This window comes from Sciurus vulgaris (genome assembly GCF_902686455.1).
Source record: "Sciurus vulgaris genome assembly, chromosome: 4".
NCBI lineage: Eukaryota > Metazoa > Chordata > Mammalia > Rodentia > Sciuridae > Sciurus > Sciurus vulgaris.
This window is the reverse complement of record NC_136464.1, coordinates 50,946,781-50,972,014: the sequence shown is the minus strand read 5'-3', so window position 1 is coordinate 50,972,014 and position 25,234 is coordinate 50,946,781. Positions and strand designations below refer to the sequence as shown.

General features: G+C 40.4%; 1 protein-coding gene across 12 annotated transcripts in view; it reads right to left on the bottom strand.

The window, feature by feature from the left end:
- Positions 1 to 25,234, bottom strand: part of KCNMA1 (potassium calcium-activated channel subfamily M alpha 1) — a 710,543-nt gene that overhangs the window by 28,344 nt on the left and 656,965 nt on the right. For 7 of the 12 annotated variants that reach the window (XM_079138797.1, XM_079138801.1, XM_079138802.1 and 4 more), the window contains 2 exons: positions 5,328 to 5,441; positions 774 to 904 (listed from right to left, as the gene is read on the bottom strand). In XM_079138797.1, coding sequence (XP_078994923.1) covers positions 774 to 904; positions 5,328 to 5,441 — 245 coding nt within the window. Of the gene's footprint in view, positions 1 to 773; positions 905 to 4,513; positions 4,595 to 5,327; positions 5,442 to 25,234 lie in introns of all 12 variants that reach the window. The other 5 variants (XM_079138788.1, XM_079138796.1, XM_079138798.1 and 2 more) reach the window with 1 other exon arrangement.

Here is a 25,234-nt window from a genome sequence, read left to right as displayed (position 1 = left end):
GGACTACTGTCTTAGGAGTCACTCTTGACCCACTGTCCTCTCTACTTTCTGTTCATGTTCATTGTATTCTCAAATCTTATCAATATTACTAACAAATGATACTTAAATCCATCCCCCTTCCCCATCTCTACCATCTTTACTCTAGTCCAAGCTATGATGGTTTCATACTTGGAATTCCTGCTGCCATCTTGGCCACTCTGAGCCATGCTCCACAGGCCAACCAAGGCCATGGCCCTCGAGACACAAATCTGATTACATCACTCTCTAATTTTAAACACTTCAACACCTCCTCATTGCTCTTAAGAAAAGACCAAAACGTTGAAAATGGTTTCAAAGTCCTTAGGTCTAATCTTGGTTTATCTTCCCCAGTTCTTCCTCAAAGTGGTTCAGCTCTCCACCTTTCTGTGTCCTCTTTGAGACAGTCATTTTCCCCACTATCATTAAGCTTTTGCATTTGCTTCTGTTCTCCTTTTGGGGAATACTTCCCAGGAAAATCTTCTCTCTTTATGTTCAGATTTTGGAATAAAATATGTATCACTTCCTTGGGGAATCCTGCTCTCATCCCCAAGACTAGGTCATAGCCTTCCCTGCACTTTGAGGAATGTACTGCTGTGTGACCCATTGATTATGGTTGGTACTCCCTCTGGACTGTAAACTTCATGAAGCTTTGCTCCCCGCAGCATCTTCAACTCCAGCTTCCTACATGGGAGGTAGGTAGTTCACTGGTGCATCTTCCACTCACTGACTAGAGAGGAGGGAGGTAGGCAACTCACCGCACTCATGAGCGAATCCAGGACACTGACGGCAAATGCTGTCCCACAAGCAAAGGGCTGCGTGAGGTACAGTTCTGTGTCGGGGTCATCGTCATCGTCTTGGTCCAAAAACTGAACGTTAGTATCATTCACTAGAAAAAGCATAAGAAAAGAATTAGCACTGGAGACCCCACACAGGTAGCAAAGCCTAGAGAGACCAGGTGACTGGTGTAGAAACACTGTGTCACTGGAAAGAAAACAAAAGCATGGGAAGCTGTGGATGGATCTCTGGGGGGACAGTTGGACTCAATGGACTGCTCCTATGGGACAGTTTTAAACTTCCACGACCTGGAGAGCAATGAGATCAAGCAGACTTGCTCCATGGCAGTCTGCTGGAGGACTAGTAGATACTGCTGGCCAGTCCTTTGGTATAGTTTCAGAATCATGACCCCAAAACACCCTGGAGTGTTTCTTGGTAGCCAAGTCCTTTGAGAGAGGGACATATTTCAGTGATGAGCAGCCATGCTGGCATGGTAAGTTTAGCCACAAAGAAAAAAAAAAAAAAAAAGCAACATATTCAGAGGAAAAAGCAATGGTCTGGGAGCAGAGCAAAGCAAACAGCAAGCAATTCATCCTCAGGCATGACCTACAGCCTGCCCTGGGGATTGCCCTGGGTGGTGCTGGTGCCCTTGGGCTGTGAATCCAGACCCATACTCAACAGGCCCTGCTGAACCCCCAGGAACCCCCAGGTGGGATGCATCCCTGCCCCCCGCCCCCACTGCTTGCTGACAACGACTTTCTCTGAGTTCTGAGTTGCAAGGCTACACCCACGTTCTCCCTTTCCCTTCTCAACAGCTCAATCTTCTCCGTGTTTCCACTTAAGCAGATACAGCCCTGGCTGCTATTTCATCTCCATCTGAGGATTCCTCAAGGACTCCTCCCGCACACACGTGCAGACTGATTAGTTGTGTCACTCAGATGTCTTTAACTTATTAAAAATTAAGTGACAAATTAATTTCCATTCCCATCTTGGCTTCAGAAATTATCACTTTTGCAGAGCAAGTAATAGGGGAAAAGTGTGGGATGGGGAGAGGGGCACTTGTGATTTCTGGAATAATTATTGTGCTTTTAGGGAGAGAACAGATGAGGTTTCCTTTCCCTGATTCCTTTTTTAAATGGATCAGCAGATATTCTCTTTCCTAGAATTATTGTTTTAATTTTTTAAAGTAACTTGCTTGATAGCTTTTCTTAAAACAAAAGCACAACTTTTGTTTATTGCATAAGGCAGAATAAATGATGATAGGCTAAAAGGCTAGACCTGTAATTGTTTTCAAATGATCCTGTTTTTTTCCTACAGAAAGACTAATGGGGGAAAATCTTTGCTCTGTTTCCCAAAGTTCATTGCATTTGAGCCTCGAATTGTCTTAGAAGTACACACATGAGTTACAGGGTATTGGGTAAAAGTCCAAAACCGAGGTTCTGAAAACTGGGCTTTGTTAGGCTCTGTCACCAAATTCCTTGGCCAAATCATTTCATGAGCCTGTACTTTAGGTTCTCTTTCTGAAAAGTGGGCAAGCTATATAGCAGCCCTCTCGTGAGGTTAGCAAGAAGTTCATATGAGATCCTGCCTGGTGAGCCTGACTCAACATTTGGATCAGGCTGTGCACTAGATGCATGGAGGATGCTCTCATGATTGCCACCTTTCTTCTTTCTCACATTAAATGTCTATCAACCCACTGCATTTTGAAAACGCCTAGCTTCCCTCTGCCTCTCTCAAGACACTAAAGGCTTGCTCATGGATCCTTCAAATGGTAGATTTTCTTCATCTCTCTCCACTTGTCCTGTTAAAATTGAATTAAGTTTGGCCTAAAGCTGCTTGCATGCATGTTTTAAGTTTTGCCTACAGGTGTTTCCATACACAGTGAGCTGTAACCTAACATGATGCGTAAGCAGACTGAAGCTTATTATTGTAACAAGTAGCTGAGTGTCAGTCAATTTCTAGTGACCAACTCTTCAATCCAGATCCAAAGAAGACAGAAACCACCATTACCCAATCAGTGGTCTCAAAACTTTGCTTTTGTGTTCCCTATGTTACTTCTCAGGCTGCAAATATAGCCTGTCCTTTTGGTGGGGTCCAGCAGTCTAAACCATTGTGATCTACTGCCCATTCTAGAATTGTAAATAAGCCAATTCAGATTTTAAAACCAGATTTGTTATAATTTTGTTTTCCAATAGTCCAAAAATATATCTGTGGGTCACAGTTTAGAAAGCTCTCTGCATACAAAGAAGAAATCTGTTGAGGGAAGGACTTTAATATGTCTGCGCTGATTTCCTCTGAGAGTCAGTTTTGTTTATTGAATACCTGAATTTGCTGCATCAGATTTACAGCACAAAACTTTTTCTTTTCTCTTCCACTAATCACAAATCAGGATATCCCACTAGTTAGCAGCATGTGAAGGCCAAAGAGAAAGAGAAATTTCTGGCACTGATGTTTTTGAAATGTTGCTGCTGAGATGGAAATGTCTGAATGAATTTTCCAACCAGAAATCTGGGCCACATGAGCTCTTGGAGTCTCTTATGGCCCTTCCGTTCTGAAAAGAGCAATCTAGAAACCTAGGCTTTTAGCCAAGTACGCTAAACATGAAAAAGACACCTTTCCTATGGTTGGAAACAGAAAATAGTGTGGTACTCCTTGACCTGAGTGAATTTGGCCTGATAAATAGCTACGTCTCTAATAATGCAGTGCTGAATGGTGGACAATTTATTCCCTGGTTTCTAGACACCTCACAAACAAGATTACTGTGTTAAAAGCCTTACTCTCTTATTTTGAAATATATTTTGGGGCCAAGAAAACGGAGTGTACATTTCTTTTGTGAGTCATCTGAAGGCAGGTGCTCCCACCTCTCCATCGACTCCTCTGCCGAGTGGCACTTTCCCTGTCTCTATTTAGAAGATCAATCCCCAGTTCTGAGACCTGCTGCTGATGGGTGCCCTTCATGGAGTTATTAACCAAGTCATGGGCAACTGTGGAAGGGCTTGACAAATGCAGTCATGACCAGAGGCCTTTATCTTCTGGATGAATTCACCGTGAACCTCCCAGAGAGGGCTCTGGGGCCAGGAGGGTGGGATCAGAGTGCTGGGTCGCTAACCTCCTTTTCTGCACCCTTCTTGAAATCTGGCTTTAGTAAGGAAGGGTCCCCTAGGAACCAGCTGCTTTTATGGCTTCAGAACCAGAGCTTCTGAGAAAGGGCCTAGTAGGGGAAAAAAGGCAAATAAAGTCAGAATAAAGGAAAATAAACAGCTGGAGGGAAGCACTGTCTTAGGTTTCTTATCTTAAAATTTTTATATTTCTCCTTTGACTTCCTCTGAGAGCTATGAAGATGTGTCAGTCAAACTGACAGAGTGTTGGAAGAGGAAGATAGGGAGAAGGCAGGAGAACAGGGGCACATGTGGGGGTAGAAAATAAAAAGGCTTGGGCCACAGAAAATGAATTAGAGCAAAAATGCTTTGGAAACAACTGCCAGGTCAGATGGGTGTGATCAAAGGTTTACTGATGCTGTGTGGGGAAAAAAATCATTAAGAAAGGCCAGAACAAGACAGTCGATTCCAACCAGAGCCACAAATAAAACACATTCAAAGCAGTGCCATGGGGTAGCCTTTCTGTTACAGCCAGTGAAATAAAAAACAAGCCAATGATAGTTGGAAACACCACGAACAGAACAAAAGGAGATACTGATGTCAAGGAAAACAGCGCTTCTTACCCAGTTCAGTTATCATTAGAATGTGCGTTCCACTGTTTTTTTCCTGATTGACTGATACCAAAGGCAACTTGCCCGGTTTAGCTAATTGGATACGGCATTTAAGGGATAGGGAAAGGGAGTGGAGGAAAGTACAGAAAAAGAAAAGAGTGAGGGAATAACAGAGGAAACATTCTAAAGCAAAGGGACCCAGGACCATGGACAGTTTGCATTTGTCTTAGAGGAAGAGCCACTCCCCTAAGTTTTGCAAAATTACAAATGGTAGCAGGGACCTGCCATGGAAAGGTTAGAAGTGGGATTCCATTGGCCAATGACTATGGCCCCCCTCAAAATCCCATCATCTTTTGAACTGGAGTGACCATTTTCTGCAAACGGTTTTTGGTTGAGATGTTCAACTAGGATAGGTCAAATGCAGAGTTGCATCATAGGAGGGTTCTGATTTTGGAAGCTTTAGAGACAGAATGCTCAAAAGAGGTGCTTCTAGTGAAAATTTATGAGAAAGAATTCCGAGAGTAAATCTTTCCTCCTTTCTTCCCCCTTCCCAAATATATGCCCTGATCTCAAAGCTGTCATCTCATGCTCCTTTGAAAACAGTGAACAGCATGAAGGAAATCATCTATTCATCTCAGAGGAAAGATAGATCAGATTTTCCTTCAGGTAATCTGCCATATTTCTACCCCTGTCCCTCTCCAACCACCCAGCCACAAAACCCATTAAGAAGCTGGAAAGGGTAAAAGGCAGGCCAACATCCTTATATCCTGAGTGGTCTGGAAGAAAGGACAAAAAACTTCCCCCTAGAGGTGACAACGATCCCCACCTAGTTCAGTGATGATGGGGATGTTGACCCCAGTGGTGATGGAAGGCTGGCGTAACATCCCGTGCACTGGGCTGTTATCTGGAGAGGACCTGTCCATTCCTGGAGGTGTGAATCCTAGTGGCAAGCAAAAAGAGGAGGAAGAAAAATCAGAGAAGTGGAAAATTTGGAAATAATGAGAGTACAGTTTACATATACAACCCCCAAAACATAGCTTATGCCTTACTTACAGGTCAACAATTTGCACTCCCTGGAAAAACTTGGAAGGGTAATATTTTAGAAGGACAAAGTAAGAAACCATTGTAAATAATTCTAAGTCACTTTGATTGTTCACTAAAAATCCAGACTACACTAATGATTTGTCCTGCTTACAGATTTCAATCCCCTCTCCTTTCTGGTACATAGAAAGATTGATCTCTCTCCCCTTGGAATTAGAGAGAATCATATGACATATGAAAGGCTCTGGCCCATGACAAGTGAACAGAGCAATGCAGATCACTTCTGGTACAAGTATTTGACTTGCAGTCTTTCTATTCTCAGGCCACGGCAACTGTGGGGGCACAGGTTACTATGGAGGTCAAGTCCAGACAGCAACCCTGGACAGTTGCCCAGACCCACAAAGCATTCTGTCCAAGGGAAAAACAAAGCTGGGTTGTTTTAAACCACTGCAACTTGTTTGTTACTGTTTTCATAACCCCAGCACAACCTAACCTATCCTGTTATCTTAAACCAAGTGACTGCTTATCCTCCTGCCAGTGAGTGATTGACTCAGGTTTTGACACAGTTCTGGCCAATGGAAGGTGAAGGAAATCTTCACTGGGCCTTTAAAGAATTGCTTCCTTGCTCTTAAAAAGAAGAGATTTTCTTTTAATATACTGGACACCATTTTAACTGCCTCCAGTTCCTGGATCTTGCAACTAGGATGAACACCTGCTGAATACCAAAGTAACTTCATGATATTGGCTGAAATGAGTAATAGAACTGTCTTTGAGTTCCTGAGGTAATTACCCTGGAATCACCCTAACTCAATTTCTTAATATATGAGATTTCAAACACACACCCAGTTTCCCTTTTCTTTCTGTTTCTCTTTTTCACATGCTTACACACACTGTGTAATAATAATAAGATTTTTACACACATAGGCACAAAGTAAAATAAATTACTTTTGTTTAAGCCAAATTGAGAAGGAATTTTCTAAAATCCTCCTGACTGATATACTTGCCATTTGTTTACTGCAGATCCACTGAATTTCTCAGAGGGTCTAACACCAACATCATAAGGCAGATGTGGGCACAGGAAACCTAGGAATCAGACGGCTTGGTTGGCTTGGTTTATGGTTTTGCAGTTTGGGCTTCCTTGGGTCTCAGGCCCAAGACCTGAGTACATGAGCTTGGATCAATCAGAACTTCAGATTTAGTTAGAATAAGAAAGGATCTCAGATAAGCCCAGTGACTACCTCAAAGGACATCCATAGAGAACTATAAACACAAGAAATTTACTTGCCTCATACATTCACCTGTTGAAAATTTATTTTTCCACTTGGATATGAGACATGATTTGTTACCCTACCTGGGGAGACAGGCATATGTTCACATTGACTTTGGTTTCATTTTGTCCTTGGTGGATTACCACATATACTTATCCATGAATTAGGGACTTATAGGTACAAAGTCATTTGCTACATTTCCAGGGATAAAACTCAAATAGATTACGTGACCAGATTTCTGACTCACTCTCCAGTAATGTGACAGGATTGGGCTGAATCTGGCATTTTGGCTATGCGTGAATCGGGAACAAAAATGACAGGTGCTCAATAATTGCCTGTTGTTTGGAGGAGGTACATATGCATGAAATGCCCGGAAAATATAAAAGAACTTTTTTATGTGCTGTTTTCTTGTGTATCAATTTCCTATCAAGTGCCAAACTTTCAGGAAGAAAAATTTTATTTAGTATCCATTCCCTAATTGCACTTAATCTTATTCTTTAGACTAATATGCTGTGAACAGGGTCATTTTGAATGACAGTATAGTGTCCATCTTCCTGAACTTTGGAAGGTGTGTTTTTCAGCCAACCTCATAACCAAGAACATGCATTCTAAATGCTAGCTGTTTTCTTCCCCTAGAATAGTGAAGGGGAAAACTAAACTGTTTTCATCAGAAGTTTCATTCAAAAGCATGAAAAACTGCAAGTGACAGCTGTGCAGATTCAGTGGATGTGACGTTTTTGAATTTCTTCAACTTGACAAGTAAACACCTTAAATCGGTAATGCTATATGCATAATACATGGCCTGTATTTTGACATCCATCATCAAATGCTGACTTGAGAAAATACGGGTTTGTACGTCAAGGAATAGCACCCATAGAGCAGGGAGAAATGCAGGTCACACGGTATTAGGAAAACTGTATTTCATTACAGAATATGCAACAAGCCAAAGCATCCTTTTATTTTATCTTATTTAAAGATTCCATTTTCAGCTGTGAAAAGACTCAATTCCTTTGCATGAAACCTTCATTTAGAAATGACATGCTTGCTTCATAGGCCTCTTTCATTTTGCTTTCATATTCCATTTTCCCCTTCAGTCACCAAGCCTGGTTCCATTAGCATCTGCAACTGACAAACCATGGTGGGTGTCCAAAGATATCCCTCCATTGAAGGTCTGTCTCTCCCCATACATGACCCAAGAGCAGGGTGCTTTTATTGGCAAGAAAACTTCAGCAATAGTAATGGATTGGCTTATATTTCTACTTTTCTAATAACATGTTTTTAAAATCAAAAGACAATAACAGCACAATAAAAAATAGATTTTCCCTTTTTCTCTCATGCAGAGTTTTGTTAACGATGAACAGAATTTACTAACATTATTTTTTTTTCCTTGGGGGCCTTCATATGCGATAATTCTGATCTGAAGTGTCAGGACTCTCTCAGATTCCCTAAGTAACCTTGGAGAGAAAGAAAACTCAGGTACCTTCCATCTAAAGGGAGGAGGCAATCTGGCCTTTGATGCAAAATCATGGTATCTTCTCCATTGACAAAGGGGCTGGTCTCAATTGTGTCCAGGCCTCTGATTATCTGACTCCCCACCCTTTTACTGTGACAGCAGTGGACACATCTTTGGTTGTATTTTGAGTCTCCATGAAAGCAGTGCTTGAGAGAACTGGAGCATGGAGTGCACTCCAGGGATCTACAGCTAGGGAACAGTGAATCCAGGAAACTCTCCCTCCATTAGTTAGTAAACTAACACTTGGGCAATTAATTTTAGAAACAACCCTTTATTTTGCCAAGAGAAATGACTAAGAATATCAGCATTAGAGAAAGTAAGAAGTTCTCAACAGAGAAAAAAAAAAAAAAAAACCCTCAAGTTTAATAGATCTATAGCTCCAGCTCTCACTGATATGGGGCTTCTGATTCTTCCAATGTGTTCCCATTGCCGTCTGTTGGGCATGGCCAAGGGAGGCAAATTTTGCACTAAAAATGACTTCCAAAGACCGCCTTATCTCCTTCAAGTGGAAGCTGCTCCCCTTTCCAGGCTTTAGTGACAGATGTGATAGGCATCTGCTACTTGTTCTGTTATTTGGCATCAAGCATAGATGCCTTCACCACCACGACCTCAAACCACATATTCTCATTCTATAGGCCAGAGACTCAGTTTCCCATTTCTCTGAACTTCCAGATTCTCTGCAAAATGCCTGGCACGTAGAGAAGAAATAAGAGTGGGATGGTCAAGAGCATGGGCTTGAAGTCAGATGTCTTGGGTTCAAATTCTGGATTACCCACGTCTTAGCCATGTAATTGTAAGCACTGTACAGATTCTCTCTGAGCCTCAGATTCTTCACCTATAAACAAACAAGAAGTATCCCCTACGTAGGGCACATTTTAAGGCTAAAATAAAATATTAAAGGTCTGATATGAAGCAAGTACTCAAAGATGCTGGCTACCAACACTAACATGTTCCCAGGTACATAGTAAATATTTGTGCATATATATATATATATATATATATATAATTTTTTATAAATACATATATATATATATGTATATGCGTGTATGTGTGTGTGTATTTGGTACCAGGGATTGAACCCAAGGGAGCTTAAATACTGAGTCATATCCCCAGCTCTTTTTTTAATAGTTTGTTTTACTTGTAGCTGGACACAATACCTTTATTTTATTTTTATGTGGTGCTGAGGATCTAACCCAGAGTCTCAAGCATGCTAGGCAATCACTCTACCACTGAGCCACAACCCCAGCCCCCAGCTCTTTTTATTTTTAATTTTGAGACGGTGTCTCACTAAGTTGCTGAGGTTGGCTTTGAACTTGTAATCCTTCTGCCTCAGCTTTCAGAGCTGCTGAGATGACAGGTGTGTACCACTATGCCTGGCCTTTTATATTTTTAAAAAAGGATTTTCACAATGAGCAAATCTTGGAAAATTAATGAGAAGGCAAGAAGCACTGGGGTCATGTTTTGGTATAAATAATCAGATTCATCCTCTGATAAACATTCAGTCCAAAATATCTAAGGAAGAAGGAGTCTGCAAATGGGGAAGGCTAGGATTTTCTTTAGGTATATAAGAACACTACTGGCCAGTTTTCATGTAAGAAAGGTTCTTCATTTATAGCAGCCACAGAATCTCTCCAGAACTTGTTTTCTAGATGGAATCTCCCATCTCCTTTAGCTATGTGAAAGCACACACTTTTCTCCTTACCTCCTCAACTCCTAAAATGTTTTTCAATAATAAGGAGATTGCTAAGTCTTCATTTTAAAAAATAAGCTGTTTTGGACTTCTGCTGTATGCATGCATGAATCATATATTCAGCATCTAAGAGCAACCATACGGTTACAAGTGGAGAAGACTACAGCTCAGAGACGCTCCACCAGAGACAAGGACTAGAACAGACCTCTAGGGCAAGGTAGTTGTAAGTGTATTAGAAAGTGACAAACACTAAGTGTCCTAGTACTACAGAATGCCAAGCAAAGTCAGGAATGCCCTAGGGTTAGACTGATTAAAATAACCAAGAAAGAAGAAGGGGGACTGAAATAGAATCTCAAGGGAAAAAAAAAAAAATAATAGCAGTTGATATTTATTGAGAGTCAACTATGTTCACATAATAACTTTAGTTCTCAAAACTCTCCTAAGTAGATATTATTATTTAGCAGGTGAGGAAACTGAATCAGAGAGAAGGCAAGCAACTTGCCCAGGAACACACATCTGGGTACCAGACCTCAGGTTTGAATCCAGCACACTAGCTCCAAGGTATCTTCCAAGCTACAACACCAACACATACTGCTGCTTACTATGTGCCAGACTGTACTGAGGTTTCTCCCCTGACCTACCTTCTTTATTCCTCATCACAACCCTAGGAGTTGAGGGACTGTTAATGTTTCCATTTTGTAGAAGGAAAATAAGAAACAGAACAATCCAATAGCTTGCTCAGACATACCCAATTGCTGAGTGGCAGGTCTGGGAGCTGTGGCCCAGCAGTCTGATGTAAGAGTCCACGGGTCACCAAACCACACACGGTGTACCCCCTACTTGTAAGGATGGTCTCTCCTTCTCAGGTAGCAACCCTGGCAAGCAAGTTTGAGGCCTGAGCCAGTCAGTCTTGCTTTTTTATTGTTTCCACTTTTAAACAACAGCAGACAACAACTGGGACCCATTGTAGTTAGGCTTAACTTGCTTCAGTGTAGCAGCAGGAAGAACTCAGTACATATAATAAATGCTTTATTACGGCACTTTTCCATGGGGGAAACACAAAGTACTTTCTAAATCTTCCCTGGTTAAGTCCCCAAGCCTTTTCAGGGGGAGAGGGAGATGGAAACTCTTATCCATCACCTCCCCTGGAGTAGATGGAGAAATGAAGGTAAGTGCTTCCTCCACCCCCATAGGTTTAACGTGAAGGAATTGGTTGAAATGGCGAGCCAAATTATCTTTTATTGTGTGCATATAAATGATGGTTAGAAATCCATATGCTATGCTAAACTAGGGAGATAAATTAGGCCCAGTCATCTAGGTTTGCTGAGACAGGTATTCAATATGAAGTTGTAAAAGGGAAAGATCACCGTTAAAAATGATCTATAAAGACATGTTAAAATCAAGAGAAACATCTCATATTACATCATCTAGGAGATGAATCAAATTTCCTGTTAATGCCGGGGGGGGGGGGGGGCAAAGCCAAATGTCAGATGAAGTGAAGATCAATAAAAATATTTTGATAAGTAAATGCAACAATGCTATTTAACACATGATTGGCAACTGCTGAAACATAAATTATCCAAATTTCCCATTGCTGCTTATGGGAAAATTATGCAGATTAGAACTTGATTAGGCTTATATCATGAGACTCAATTTGGACTTTTAATCTATTAAGCTCCAATAAATGAGGCATCTGAATAGCTCCCCTGAGTAACTCTAGTAATAGCCACAGCAGTCATTTTTGCACTATGTATTCCAACAAATTCTTCAGCAGCTCAAGTAAAGAAAATTCCATTGCTTTCTAACTAGGAGGGGGGAAATCCATACATCCACAGTCTTTTGGGGAAAAGACTATAAGAGAAATCTGGTCAAAGGAAAAACCTCAGTTTTACCTTGCAATTTTTTTTTTCATAGTAGTTTTCATTGGTTTCCCACAAAGTTGGAGTTCAGAGTCATGAACATCAGGCAGTTGACTGTGTTTACTCACTCCAAACTGATTATCTACCAAGGTGAGAGGTTCTCCTGACACTGCCCACAGGCTACTCCAAGAGACCATTTTCCACTTAGAAGCCTGAGGTGGCTATAGCACCCAGCAGTGTGCTGCAGGTCAATGCCCGAGAAGAAAGGGGGAACTCTCCTGCCCATTTTTGACAGTGTGGTTGTCCGCTTTATGCCAAATAGTCCTATGCTTGGTGGAGAGGCTTGGCACATACCAGTGCATAAAGAAAGAGCTTGGAAACAGCATAAATAGACAATTCCGTGAAACCTAAGCCACACCATTACCCAAGGGTGACTCTTTACCAATCATTCTATGTTAGACACACAAGAGCTTTGGAAATCCTCTAGTCAATTCCTCCATTTTCCAGGCAAAGAAACTGAGGCTCAGAGCAGAGAAGTTATTAGCCCCCAAAGTAGTGAAACCAGATAGGGGCAAAGCTAACAAGAAGTTACCAACTGAGGTGGTATATGTTTTCATCTTCTTTCAACTCCTTCTCCACATAAGGAACCCATTCTACAGTGATGGTAGTGTCTGGGGACAACCTTGTTCCCACTCTGAGCACAGGAGTGGTGACATGAAGCCAGAAGTCTGACTTCACAGGGCCAGAAAAGTGGCCCTCCACCATCCTGGACTCATTCTTGATGAGCCTGTCCTCCTCAAACGGGCCAGTCCATGTTCCTCCAGGACCTTATGTTGAAGATGTTAATGTGTTGTTGCTGCAAAGTCACAGATTATAAGTAGTGGGCTACTGATGTCCACAGCCTACTGTGGGGCAAATGCAAACAGGGTAAATGAATGAAGGGGTGATGAGGACAGGGCAGACTCCAACTTCACTGAAGCTCCCAGACACAAATGTGCGTTTTAAAGCCAACAGCAGCTCCTTTCTGTGACTCCCTTACTACATGAGGCTTTTTGAGTTGGATTTCTGTCACTTGCACCCAAAACCCCCACTAGTACAGTAACCGAGAAAAACACCTCTGTTCTTCTGGGTGAAGGATTCCTGTGTGTGGGATCATATGTATCTGTGGAAACATGACTGCATCTTTGTTCAAGTGTTTCCACTGGTTGTGACTAGTGAGTGACCAATGATGAGATCTGGGTTAATACCCTGTCCCCATTTCTTTTTCTTTACAGTAAATAACACTGACAATTTTAATGATACATTTTTCTAGAGACTGTATCCGACTAGCGCCTTGGGAAGCTAACTCCACCCACGGCATAATGCCTCATCCATTTTAGAGTTTGCATTTTGGGCCTGACCCAAACCAAAGCAAATGAAACTAGCCAACCAAAAGAAAGAAAAAAAATTCCCTGGAGCTATTTGCCCATTAAGCCTCCTGAGATATATTAGACAAATCTCACACCCACGAAACAAATATATATTTGAGTCATCTCTCCAAGCAGATGGTCTCTACCCTGAAAGTTAACTTAAAAAACTTGGTCTAATATTTGTCTCTGAGAGGGGTTGGTTAATGGAAGGAAGGAAGGAAGGAAAAAAACAAAGTTAGTCACAATCCAAGTACAGCTAAAACCACGGATTTGGAAAGAAACCTGATATTCACTTGGTTTAATGTATTTATTTGCCCAATAGCTCATGATGGCCGAGTATGGTTTCCACCATTTCCCAATTGATCTTCACTTCCTCCTAATTCATCTTAACCCTTAAAAACACAACATACTCTGTCAATATGAATGAAGTGACTCAAACGTTTACTTACCCTTTGGCCTAAGCTGTTTCATTACTAAAAAAAAAAACAATGTGTACAGTCATAATTCCCTTATATTAATGATTTGGTAAAATGTTGTTTTATGCATAATTATTAAAAGAGAACATTAAATGCAAAACAACATGAATGTCAAATTTGAGGATACTGATGGTTCAATATACATTCACTAAAAATATTGTAGAAAACATTTAATGACATAAAAAACAATATACCATCAAATTTTGAAGATAAAAGGGTTTATACTTATTAAACAGGATTAATATGTCAACTTTTAAAAATAAAGGATGGGTATTTTCTTCTTTTTGCTTCTAAGAGTTCTTAAATTTTCTAAAATGAGTTGTTATTTATTTGTACAATGGAAATAATTTAACAATAACAAATCAAAAAAGGAAAAAAAAAAAAAATGCCCTGAAATCTGAAACTTCTGTGTGGCCTCTATGGGATAAGAGTAGCTGGTTAACCTGGTAGATGGGCATGCCTTGTTGATCTATAGGGATCCAAAGGCCATTTTGAGAGACTGGATTTCTAGGAAGGAACCAACCAGTCCAATGTTATAGAGTAAAGGGGCTTTAGATGAAGGAGAGCAAGGAATGAACCAGTCCAATGTTACAGAGTAAAGAGGCTTTAGATGAAGGAGAGCCCAAGGAGAGTTTTCAGGGTGTACAGGTTGTTTGGACCTCCCATCATTTTTATAAGAGCTACTCAATCTCAGAGCAAAGTCTTCAGGGTGCTCATGTTAAGCCTTCATTGGCTGTAAGGAGTCCTGGGCATACAGTTGAAAGAGAGCAATGAGAAATGGTTTGCAATACAGAGGAAGAGAGGCAAAAGCTGATTCTTATCCCTGTTCTTACCAAGCCACATGTGCCTACCCCAGAAATGCTGCTCCTTCTCTTCCCTTTCCACCCAGTTCCTGCCTCAACTACCTTCTCTCCCCACATTTAGGCAGTACTGCCCACAGCTGTCTTCCTTTGTACTCTTCCATTCCCTTTACATACTATTTTAAAACGTATGAATTTAGGGCCAGGGATGTAGCTCAGTGGTAGAGCACTCATCTAGCATCAACAAAAAAATTAAAATGTATGAATTACTACCAGTTTTGTGCTAATTGCTACATGCTAATGTTGAAGTGTTTTTAAGTTCCTTTCTTTTCTCTTGTTGATCTTCCTGTACCTATTGGATTCCTCATTTCAATATGGCAGAGACTGTGTCAGACTTTTCTTTATTATTATTTATTCTTAATTCCTGTTCTGAGATCCTCCCTTTTGCTGACACCATAAAGGACAAAGGATGTTATGCCACTAACATAGGATCTCTTCTTTCATGCTGGATCTCATTTCCAGTAAACTAGAGGTTTGCGATGCCAGGGAACATGCAGACATATACATTGCAAGACAGTGATATGACGTGGAGACTAATAAAACACACAGAAATCCCCCCTTCTTGTTGCCAAGACTATATACCATTTTGTTTCCATTACATCAATTTTTTTCTCCCCCTTTTGTGAGCATTAATCAAAGAAATGCAAAGAGCTCATTAAAGTGATAGATTGACTGAAAATGTAACCACCTTTTCATTATAAACAGTTCCTTTATGTTCTCAGTGCTATGGGCTTTGTTTTTCAGCATTTGTCATGTAGTTCAAATGTCCTTTTACATTTAAAACACCAAATGCCAAATGGGCCCCAGTTGTTTGGTTTAGTATGAACCAATGGCCAGCTTAGCAAAACCCAGAGCTACAAAATCACAAGGAAAGTAAAACATCCATATCTTAAGCGCACAGAAAATTAAGTAGCTGTAAAAGATGGATTTGCCAAGTGATCCAAGCATTTCCATGCAACTCAGGAAAAGCAAAATCCTGTTGCTGACAACTTTCAGCCAGCTGTGTTTGAATGTTCTAGAGACAAGATGCCTGGCCCAAGAGAGTGGCCAAAGTTGCAAACATTTGATCATCCTTTCAATGAGGGCATTTTAATTTGTTTCTTTAAAGTGTTAAAGGATTTTCTACATATATATTTGTGTTGGCTGATGAATATGCAACGGCAATCTTGGATCTTTGGGTCAGGCCATCAACACGTGTGCATGAATGCATGTGCATGCACACACACACACACACACACACACACACACACACACACACAGATGTTTTCACTGCAGGAGGGTTTGATTGCTGCTGGTTTGATTCTGAGCAACCCTGTTCACAGCACCATCACTAAGTACCCTTTGGCAACAACCTGAAATGAGCCATAACATCATGGTTTAGAGCTGGACTGAATCAGTCCTCTTGAGTCATGTCTCTTTCCATCTCTAGTTTTATAACCTAGGGCAATTCACTTAAATCCTGAAACTTGGTTCTTCATCTGTAAAATGGAAGGGTATTACATCATAAAGCTTAAATAAGTTGATACCAGTAAACTTCTTACAATAGCACCTGGCACAGAGTAAGCACTTTGTAAGTGCTAACATTATCATACAGCAAGAGCTGTAGAGCTGACAGAGAAAACCAAAGGCATGGGGGTTAGCCCCAGATCAACCCGGAACTCTCTGTGAGTACTTACAGAGGTTCAACATGTAATCCATATTTGGGGTTCCCATCCATAATCAGGGAAAGGTAATGCCCCAAATCCCTTTTGATTATGGAGCATTATGCATAATATTGGAATTGTGATAACTCTGGGTTGGGTCATTCAGTATCCAGGAATGAATGCACTCTTTAATGGGGTTGTTTTTAAAGAAATGTCCGGTATCCCATCACAGAGTCTGCACAACAAACACAGATAAATTCATTGAAGATTGCAGATTCCAGCTGTAGGAAAGGAGTAGCCCCAAGTCCTTATAACCCCTCCCTCCAGGAGCCCAGTATCCAGACAAAGGGATTCATTTGCAACTGTGTGATCATTGTCATGGCAACTTGTCTGTTCCTCATCCTTTTCTTCATCCATAATACGGGGATAACTCAAAGTTCCCTTTCAACTCCAAGCTGATGTCTATTTCATGAGCCCAAATTTTAAGAATAAGCTCCTACAGAATAAACAAGCAAAGAATTCAAGAAATTTTTCCGTATGCCTTCACAAGCTCTAGCTCAGACCCTGTCTTTCCATTCAGTTTTATTCCTGTGCCCACAGAAGGAAACTTCAGTGTCCAAACCAAAGAGAAGGATGTATTTTGTTCAAAGTTGCTTTAATGGCCAAAAAGGTCATAAATAACCATTTATTAAACAAACATATGGGCTAAAGGAAGAGAACCCACCATAATTAGGCCCCCATGGCCTGCAAGCACCGTCCATAATGGGAGGACTCTCCTAATCCTGGCCATATATTACTAGTTGTTCCATTTTCGGGAAGTTATCTTCATAATCAAGATGCTATCCTGGCCATTGTGGGCTTTAGAACTATTTTTAATTTTAATTTAAAGAGCAATTAAAGAAAGACAATGGATACGTGGGATAATAAAGTAAGTGATTAGCAGCATGCAAATGACAAAGGCTTAATGATAATATGGTTCTAGTCTCCAAAGGGCTTGTTGAGAGAAAGCCCTTTCTACATGTGGTTGTTCAGCTAATGTGTCTCAACCCACAATTACAACATTGCTGACACCATTAACCAGTGAAACAACATCACTTCGCGAAATCCTTGTTGTCTCATTAAAATGGAAAGGGTCAGGTAATTTACCAGCCTTGTATGTCTAGTTTTGTTGTTGGTAATTAGCAAACATTACCCAGCATGGACTCCCGCTGGGAGCTGGAGAAACTTAGTGAAATATTAAAGAGGAAGGTCTTTATATTTCACTGGAAAATTGAAAAGAGGTGCAGTAATATTCTGCCTGTCATTCCCTCGTACAGAGGAAAAGGAAAAAGCAACTTGGAACTCTTTAATTTAGGGAGAACTCTTCAGAATGTATTGGGAAACTGCTGCCCAAATCAAGACCCTGAGTGACCACTGTGTGCTGGCAAGTAGTGTCTTTGTCTGTATTTACCAAAGGGAGTTAGAGTTGGGGGAGGACAGGAAAATCATGAAGTTCATCTTTATTGTTCTTACTTAGATTTTTTTTTTCAATTAATTTTCTAGAAATAGAAGGAAGGGACTATAAAAAGTACTCTCTTTGAAACACTATGACTTAAATAAGCACCAGAATTGTTTATTCAAAAAGCATAATATATATATATATATATATATATTTTTTTTTTTTTTTTTTTTTTTTTTTTAACCTAGAGATTGAGGAAATATACCCCAGGGTCCTGACTGCCTGCCTCCCTGCTTGCTAATGGAGCCACCATACATGGGAACAGGTCTGGTCTGTAATGTCCGCCAAGGCTTGGTGTGTTGTCAGAGAGCAGAATGGTATCTTATTCTTTAAGTGGAATTTTTGGAACATAAAACACATTCCAATAAATGTGAACAGAAAATTATGAATTCATTAAACTACTTTGGTATCTTGTGCTATATATAATATTTATATTCCGACTGTTGTAAAATATGCTTTAATATCTTTAGGCAACTATAAGGACTTAAATATTTATAAAATGGCTAAAGATAAAGTATGGCCCTCTTATTCCTACATACAGATGATGTAAGGCATGCAATCAAAGACAATAACACTCTCTGCCCATTTGTCATCTTAAAGGAGCCGATCAACCCGCCATCCCTCGTGTGCCATCTACATAAGAGTTGTTGCCGACACAGGCGACTCCAGAGGAGTTCGCGCCTTAAAAACTACCTAGAGTGCTATACTTCACAGAAAACAGGGCTTTCTGAAAATGGAGACAAAACAATAAATTTGCAGGCAAAACAGCTCCAAGAGGGGCTTCAAAATACTGCTGTATTTATCTCCAGGACATGTGGGAATGTAGGCATTTTGATTTAATATTTCATAACATAGAGGCAATTGCTTCCTTGCATGGTATATAATTAATGCTCATTGAAAAGAGTTCCCGGGTTTTTTTTTTTTTTTTTAATTTCTCAGTATCCTAAATGCAAATAAATAAATAAATAAATAAGACACACCTGCAAAATAGGAAGGGCTTCCTTTAGAAATGTAGAAGAACCCCTCTCCCTAATTCCAGTAAAGCTGCCATGAATTTGTAATTATCTGGGGACATATTAAAAGTAGGTTTACAGATTAGATGTAAGACTGTAACCTTGGCGTTCTCGCTATTTAACTTTCTTGTTTGCCTTTAGACCCATTAAGATATTCCATATTCTTCTGTTTCCTATGCTGATAAAGTATTCAAAGAACTAACTGGGTTACCTACTTGAGCTCTCAAGTGGACATTCCCATGATTCATTTCCCTGATTGTTTGGTCAGCAGGTATAAAGCTGGGGGAAGTTCTGAATCAGAGTTCATTTCTCATTATTCCCTGCGTGCTCCTAATGTCTATGATATGCCATCCAAACTTCCCAGAAATCACCCTTTCAAGGCTGCCAGCTCTCTGGAGATGTAAGCTGTGTTGAAATCAGCACATATGATTTGAGGATCAAAGATGGCTTGATATGAGGATCAGAGATGGCTACTTTGGGTAAGGAAGAGACTAAGCCTATGCTTCTCAATTTGGGCTGCATGTTGGAAGCACAGGTGGTTACATCTTACACCCAGTGTCAGATTTAAATGCTCTAGGATGTGGCCTCAGCATATTAAGAATTTCAAAAGTTCTTCAAGGTGACTGCATTGGACAGTAAGGTTGAAAACCAGTGGACTGGTTCAGAAATAAATCTGCCCATATGTGGCAAGGCATTAACATCCAAAATGCATGAGAAACTCCTACAACTTCATAGCAACAAACAGACAAATGAACAAATAGTCTGATTAAAAAGTGAACAAAGGACCTGAACAGGCATTTTCCCGAAAAATATGTACAAGTGATCAACAAGTATACGTTAAGGTGTTGAACATCAGTAATCAGGGAAATTCAAACCACAAACACAATAAGATATCTCCTCCCATCTGTATGATGAAAAATTTCCCAAATATAAGAAATGAAAAGGGTTGAGGAGGATGCAGAGAAAAGGGAATCCTTGTACCATCTTGTTGTGAATATAAGTTGGAATTATGGAGAACAATATGATTCCTCAAAAAATTAAGAATGGGACTATCATAGAATCCAGCAGTCTCATTTTGGGGTATATATCCAAAGGCAATGAAATCACATGTTCATTGTGGCATTATTCACAACAGCCAAGATATAGAAACAACCCAAGTATCCACTGACAGATGAACAGATAAAGAATATCATTTGGCCATAACGAAAAAAGAAATTCTGCCATTTGCAGCGACATGGACGAACCTGGAGGTTATCATGCTAAGTGAAATAAGCCAGTTAGAGAAAAACTAACACTGTGAGGTCTCACTTATCTGTGGACTCTAAAGTATCAAACTCATAGAAACAGAATAGTGCTTGCCAGGGATAGGAGGGATGGGGAAATATTGATCAAAGGGAACAAACGTTCAGTTATAAGATGACTACATTTTGGAATCCAAGTGCAGCATGGTGACTATAGTTTTTAATACTGTAGAGGATACTTGAAATTTGCTAAGAAAGTAAATCTTAAATGTCTTCATCCCCAACAGCATAGATATGCCCCTAAGTGACATAATAAATATGCTAATTAACCTGATTGTGATCAATTCTCAATGTATATCAAATCATCATATTGAACACCTTAACTATAGCTGATTCTATTTGTCAATTATACCTAAATAAAGCTGGACATGGGGAGAAAAACACTGGGCTAATAAAGTTCTCAAATTTTATGTAAGTATTCTTATGTCTATGGGGAGATGAGGAGAAGGATGGAGAGATGATTCATCATTTTGATAAACATTTAAAGGGATTCAAGAGCCCTACCCCAATTAAGAACTAACATGCTACATGTCTCCTGGTTGAGGGCCAAAATTATTCTTCAAAGGACAGAAAAAGGGAAGAGAGAGAAACCAGGTGCCATGTGTCATTGAGCTGAAGTAATATGGGTCCTATTCTGCCAGAAAGCAATTCTGGGATGGTGTGACTTGACTGAACATCAGGACTCCTGCCACAACCACTCGCTGAAGGCTGGCAGTATGAGGTTTTCTGTGAATGAGTTGTTTAAAGTCTCAACTCTGCTCTAAGGAAAAGCTCAGCTGTGTGGTGTCATGTTAGCCTGTCTAGGGAGGAGAAAACCCTGGTGGTCACTATTCATCCTCCCCAATTCTTCCTCAACTCCTCTAGGCTTTTCTAAGTATGCTTACCTGGACTACTACCTCTCAAAGGTGTCTTGGTTTCCACCATGATCTATTTTCTTTGCATATTCATAGATAAGGAGAGTCCATATAAATTCTGGTTACTAGGTATGCCTGGTTAGCCCTGCCTTATTACTTGTTATTTTGGAGGGCAAATGAAAGAAAAAGGTAAAGCTTTCCAATAATAATAGCAAAAATAGCTAAAATGGCTTGATTCCTAAGTACTGAGTATATCCATTCACCCAGGGCTGCCACACATGATGTGAAGGTTGAGCACTGCACAATACCTAATCTAAGTGGGTGCCACTCATATCATGGACATTGAATGTTTGCACCTTTATTGCAATTGTATATTTGCATGTTTATTGCAATATTTTCACCTAGTAGATGACAAATATGTAATGTAACATAATCAGTACATTATGACAATTTTTCTTCAACAGAAGGAAATGTAGTATCTTGATAAGGGAGCAACTTTTTTTTTTTCTGACTCAAAGGTACCATATATACAATACCTGTACCCTCATTTACTTTTCCCAGCAACTCAATGAGCCAGGTAGTAGTATTATCATTGAGAAAAGTGAGACACACAGTTAAGTAGTTTGTCCTGGCTTAGTAAGTGGCAGAGTTGGGATTCCAACCCAAGCCGTCTGTTTCAAAGGATGCATGTGCCTGGTTAAACTTGACTGAAAAGTGCTATTTCTATAGACGGATGTTTTATAAAACTCTCTGCAGCCATTTCTTTGTATTTATATGATGACCCCTCAGTGTCTTTGGGTAGGACCACTTTAGTGAACCCTATTTTGTGGAGAAAGAAGTGAAATTATACAGTGCTCATCCAAAGTCAAAAGACACGACTGACAGAAGTGGGACTTAAAGCTTGGTTCCTCCACTCCGTGACTGTGCCGTCACTGTGGCCGTCATGTTTGTGATTCACCATCCAAAACTAGAGCAGCAAAGCCCATCTTCTGAATCCTTCCTACCCCAGTCTTCTGCTGAGAAGAGAGTCCATCCCTACCTAGTCAGGAAAGCTCTAAGGAATCAGATGATGCTTGCTGGAAACAGAATGGAGAGATACCACCTGCCCTTTTTGAAACTTTGGAGGTTCAATCTTATAGTCAGACTCCTTAGGCCATAGGTGGTATATGTCATAGGACATCTAAAGAGGCCAGTAAAAGATTGAGGGTGAGGATCTATTAGTAAAGGTTAAAGAATGGGACAAATTATACTAGAGAACATTTAACTGTCTGACCACAACTTCTACCAACAAGTCTACTTGGAGTGAGATGCTGTTCTAAGCACTCAATTGTATTTCTGACTGTGGAGATGTCAGTAAAACTACAGAACAGGCCATTTTTTTTGAGGGTCTATACAAGTTTATAGTGGACTCTTCTATAATCATTTCCCTGACATGGTGAGCTCTTCAAGTCCCTTGGTTACATCTTAGGAGACATACAACCAAGCTTCTCTACATGAAATACTTGAATTCTTTTCCTGCTTATGTGTCTTCTCTTCATCAGATTCAGCTCTGTCCATGTACCTGTCAGCCTCTTTTCATACAATAATTACACCTATTCTAATTCAAGGTCACCTACTGTGGAGACTCCCCTGACTACTGTAGCCTGAAGCATCCTCTGCTACCTCTGATACATTGCATGGCACCAAATCACCTAAGATATCTGGTAGACACCAGACGCGCTGGTGCATGCCTGTAATTCTGGTGATGTGGGAGGCTGAGGCAGGAGGATTGCAAGTTCAAGGCCAGCCTTAGCAACTTAGAAAGAGCCAACATCAAATTGAAAAATAAAAATGGGTGGGGATATAGCTCAGTGGTAGAATTCCCCTTCATTCAGTTCTCAATTCATTCAATCTGGTAGAAACTTTTATTAGAGATATGTACTGAGATGCTTAATGACTACTATATTGCTCTCCTTGAATTTGGGAAATGATTTTCCTCCAGAACATTCCATAAATAAAACTGATGCATTTAAGAACCATGCCTCTTTAAATATTCTATAAATTCAGAACTAAATTTATTTATGAATCAGTTGTCTTCTTTACCTTCTTTGTTTCACCTTGAAGAACAGAAATAAGGGTTTTAGGACTTCACATGAGGTTTTGCTTGTAAAAAGGATGGGTAAAGGCCAAAAAGCATTGGCTGGTTGGCTAGCCCCATTTGCTAGTTTGAGGCATCAATTCTATTTCACAGCATGTGGATTGAATCTATGCCTCAGAAAATTACAGACGGCTCACATTATGAAATTTACAAGGTGTTCCAGAATGTCCCAAACCCACTGTCATTAAATATGTGCATTCAAATTGTGCCATGCAACTTATTTTATATGTCTCTGTCACTTTTGCCTGTGGATCGCATTAGCTCCATGATGGCAGGACAATGTGGACAGCAGAGGCATTAACCTCAGGATTAAGTGTAAACCAAGCTGATGACTGGGAAAAGAACTATTGGCTGATCCATTCTTACCCAGAGTTTTCTCAGGGACCTCAGAGAGTCCATGGGATGGCCAGACTTCCCGTACCTTCCTTGGACTATACAACTGCACATTGCTCCACAGGACAACTTCTTTGCACCATTTTCTGAGACTAACACACACCCCAAAATACTAGGCTTTGGGGGACAAATGGGTCTGTTCATTCTCATCTTCTGCTTTCTATGGCAACTTCCACCTGGAAAGGGGAATGAGTACATAAACCTAGAAATATTTGGTACATCTCTTGACAAAAGAAAGCAATGGTTGGGTGTCAAATGTTTCACTTTCTTCCCGATAGCTTCAAACGTCAATTCATGTTAATAGGGGGTGGGGAAAAAACAACAGTAACAACAACTGTAATGATTACACTGTTCACACAGACAGAGTAAGCATAATCCTTATTTGCCCCAACTCTATTTTTTCCAGAGGTAAAAGAAAGAATCCTAGGACCTGTCATTGTTGGGATGGGTAAGGACAAGGGCCTCCAAATATGGAGATTCATGGAGAGAAGATTCAAAACAAACTTCAGCTCCTTGGGTGTGAGGAATGTTTGGGGGTGAGGCAGGCGTATCTTAGGTGCGCCCCTTCCTTTGCACCCCTGAGGGGTGCTTTCATGATCCTGAAAAGCAGATCAATAGATGCAGGTCCATTCTCACCAGGATACAGAAACACTTCTTTGATGGAGCAGTCTGATAGAGTGAGGAATGCATAGGCTTTGGAATCAGACAGCCTGGGGATCAGCTCCTTGTGTACCTGGCTAGCTATGAGACTTGGGAGAAAAGGAGCTTAATTTTCCTGAGCCTCTGTTTTCTTATCTGCAACATGAAGATAGTAACTTGTGCCTCAGTGGGTCTTCGGGGAGATGAAATGAGATACTACATACAAATGTGCCTGGCATACAGCTCACCTAAAAAAAAAAAAATCAACATGTTCAAAAAGAGGGATGAACTAGGCACACAGGTTTTAAGGAGTCAACCAACACACGAGAGCTTGGTGTTAAGGCGATGAGTTCACTCCAACACCACCCAACATCTGTTTTCTGTCTCCAAAGCTAAGATTTCCTTGCACTGCAGTCATCCCAAGCTCAGCACAGCCTGAATGGGAAGGGAATCTGCTCTGGTATGCTCTGGAAGGAGAAGATGAGTCCATTTATTCTATTTTTCTTCCGCTCCCTGAGAAAGACCTTCACATATGGAAGACGCAAAAGCTTCCAGATTCAGAGAACAGTCCAGGTTTCTCAGTACCGTGGAGCTCATTGTTGTTGTTTTTTCTTGTTTCTTTCACTAGAAATGTATTACCAGGATGGTAAACGGCCATCTTAAGAGGATCTCTCATGTAATGAAATATGCTGTGTAGGAAAAAATTCTCCTAAGTTGAAATCATTTTGAAAACAGCTGCAACTGCTGCTTTGCTGAAATACATCTGCACCACTGGGCTGAGATTCATCTTGTGATGTCCGCAGAAGAAATGTAAAAGGGCAGGCCCCTTTCTGTACGTGAGACCTGCTCAGAGCCCTAAGCCAGACTTTCTTTATTGTTTAGTAAGCTCTTTTAATGAAATGTACTACTCTTATTATAGAGGATTCAAAATAAGATCTAAATCACAAACCAATAAAAGAAAATTATTGGGCTGGGTATCTAAAGTTACTACCTAGAGGCTACTCCAGTGTGGTATTTATAAATCTCTAAACAGTTAAGTATAATTGTCTTTCTGGTTTTTGGGATGGGAGCCAACAGCAGTTTCAGTTACAACGGAAGAAAAATATTTTAGCGCTGAGCTTTGTTCGTTTGGTGGGTAT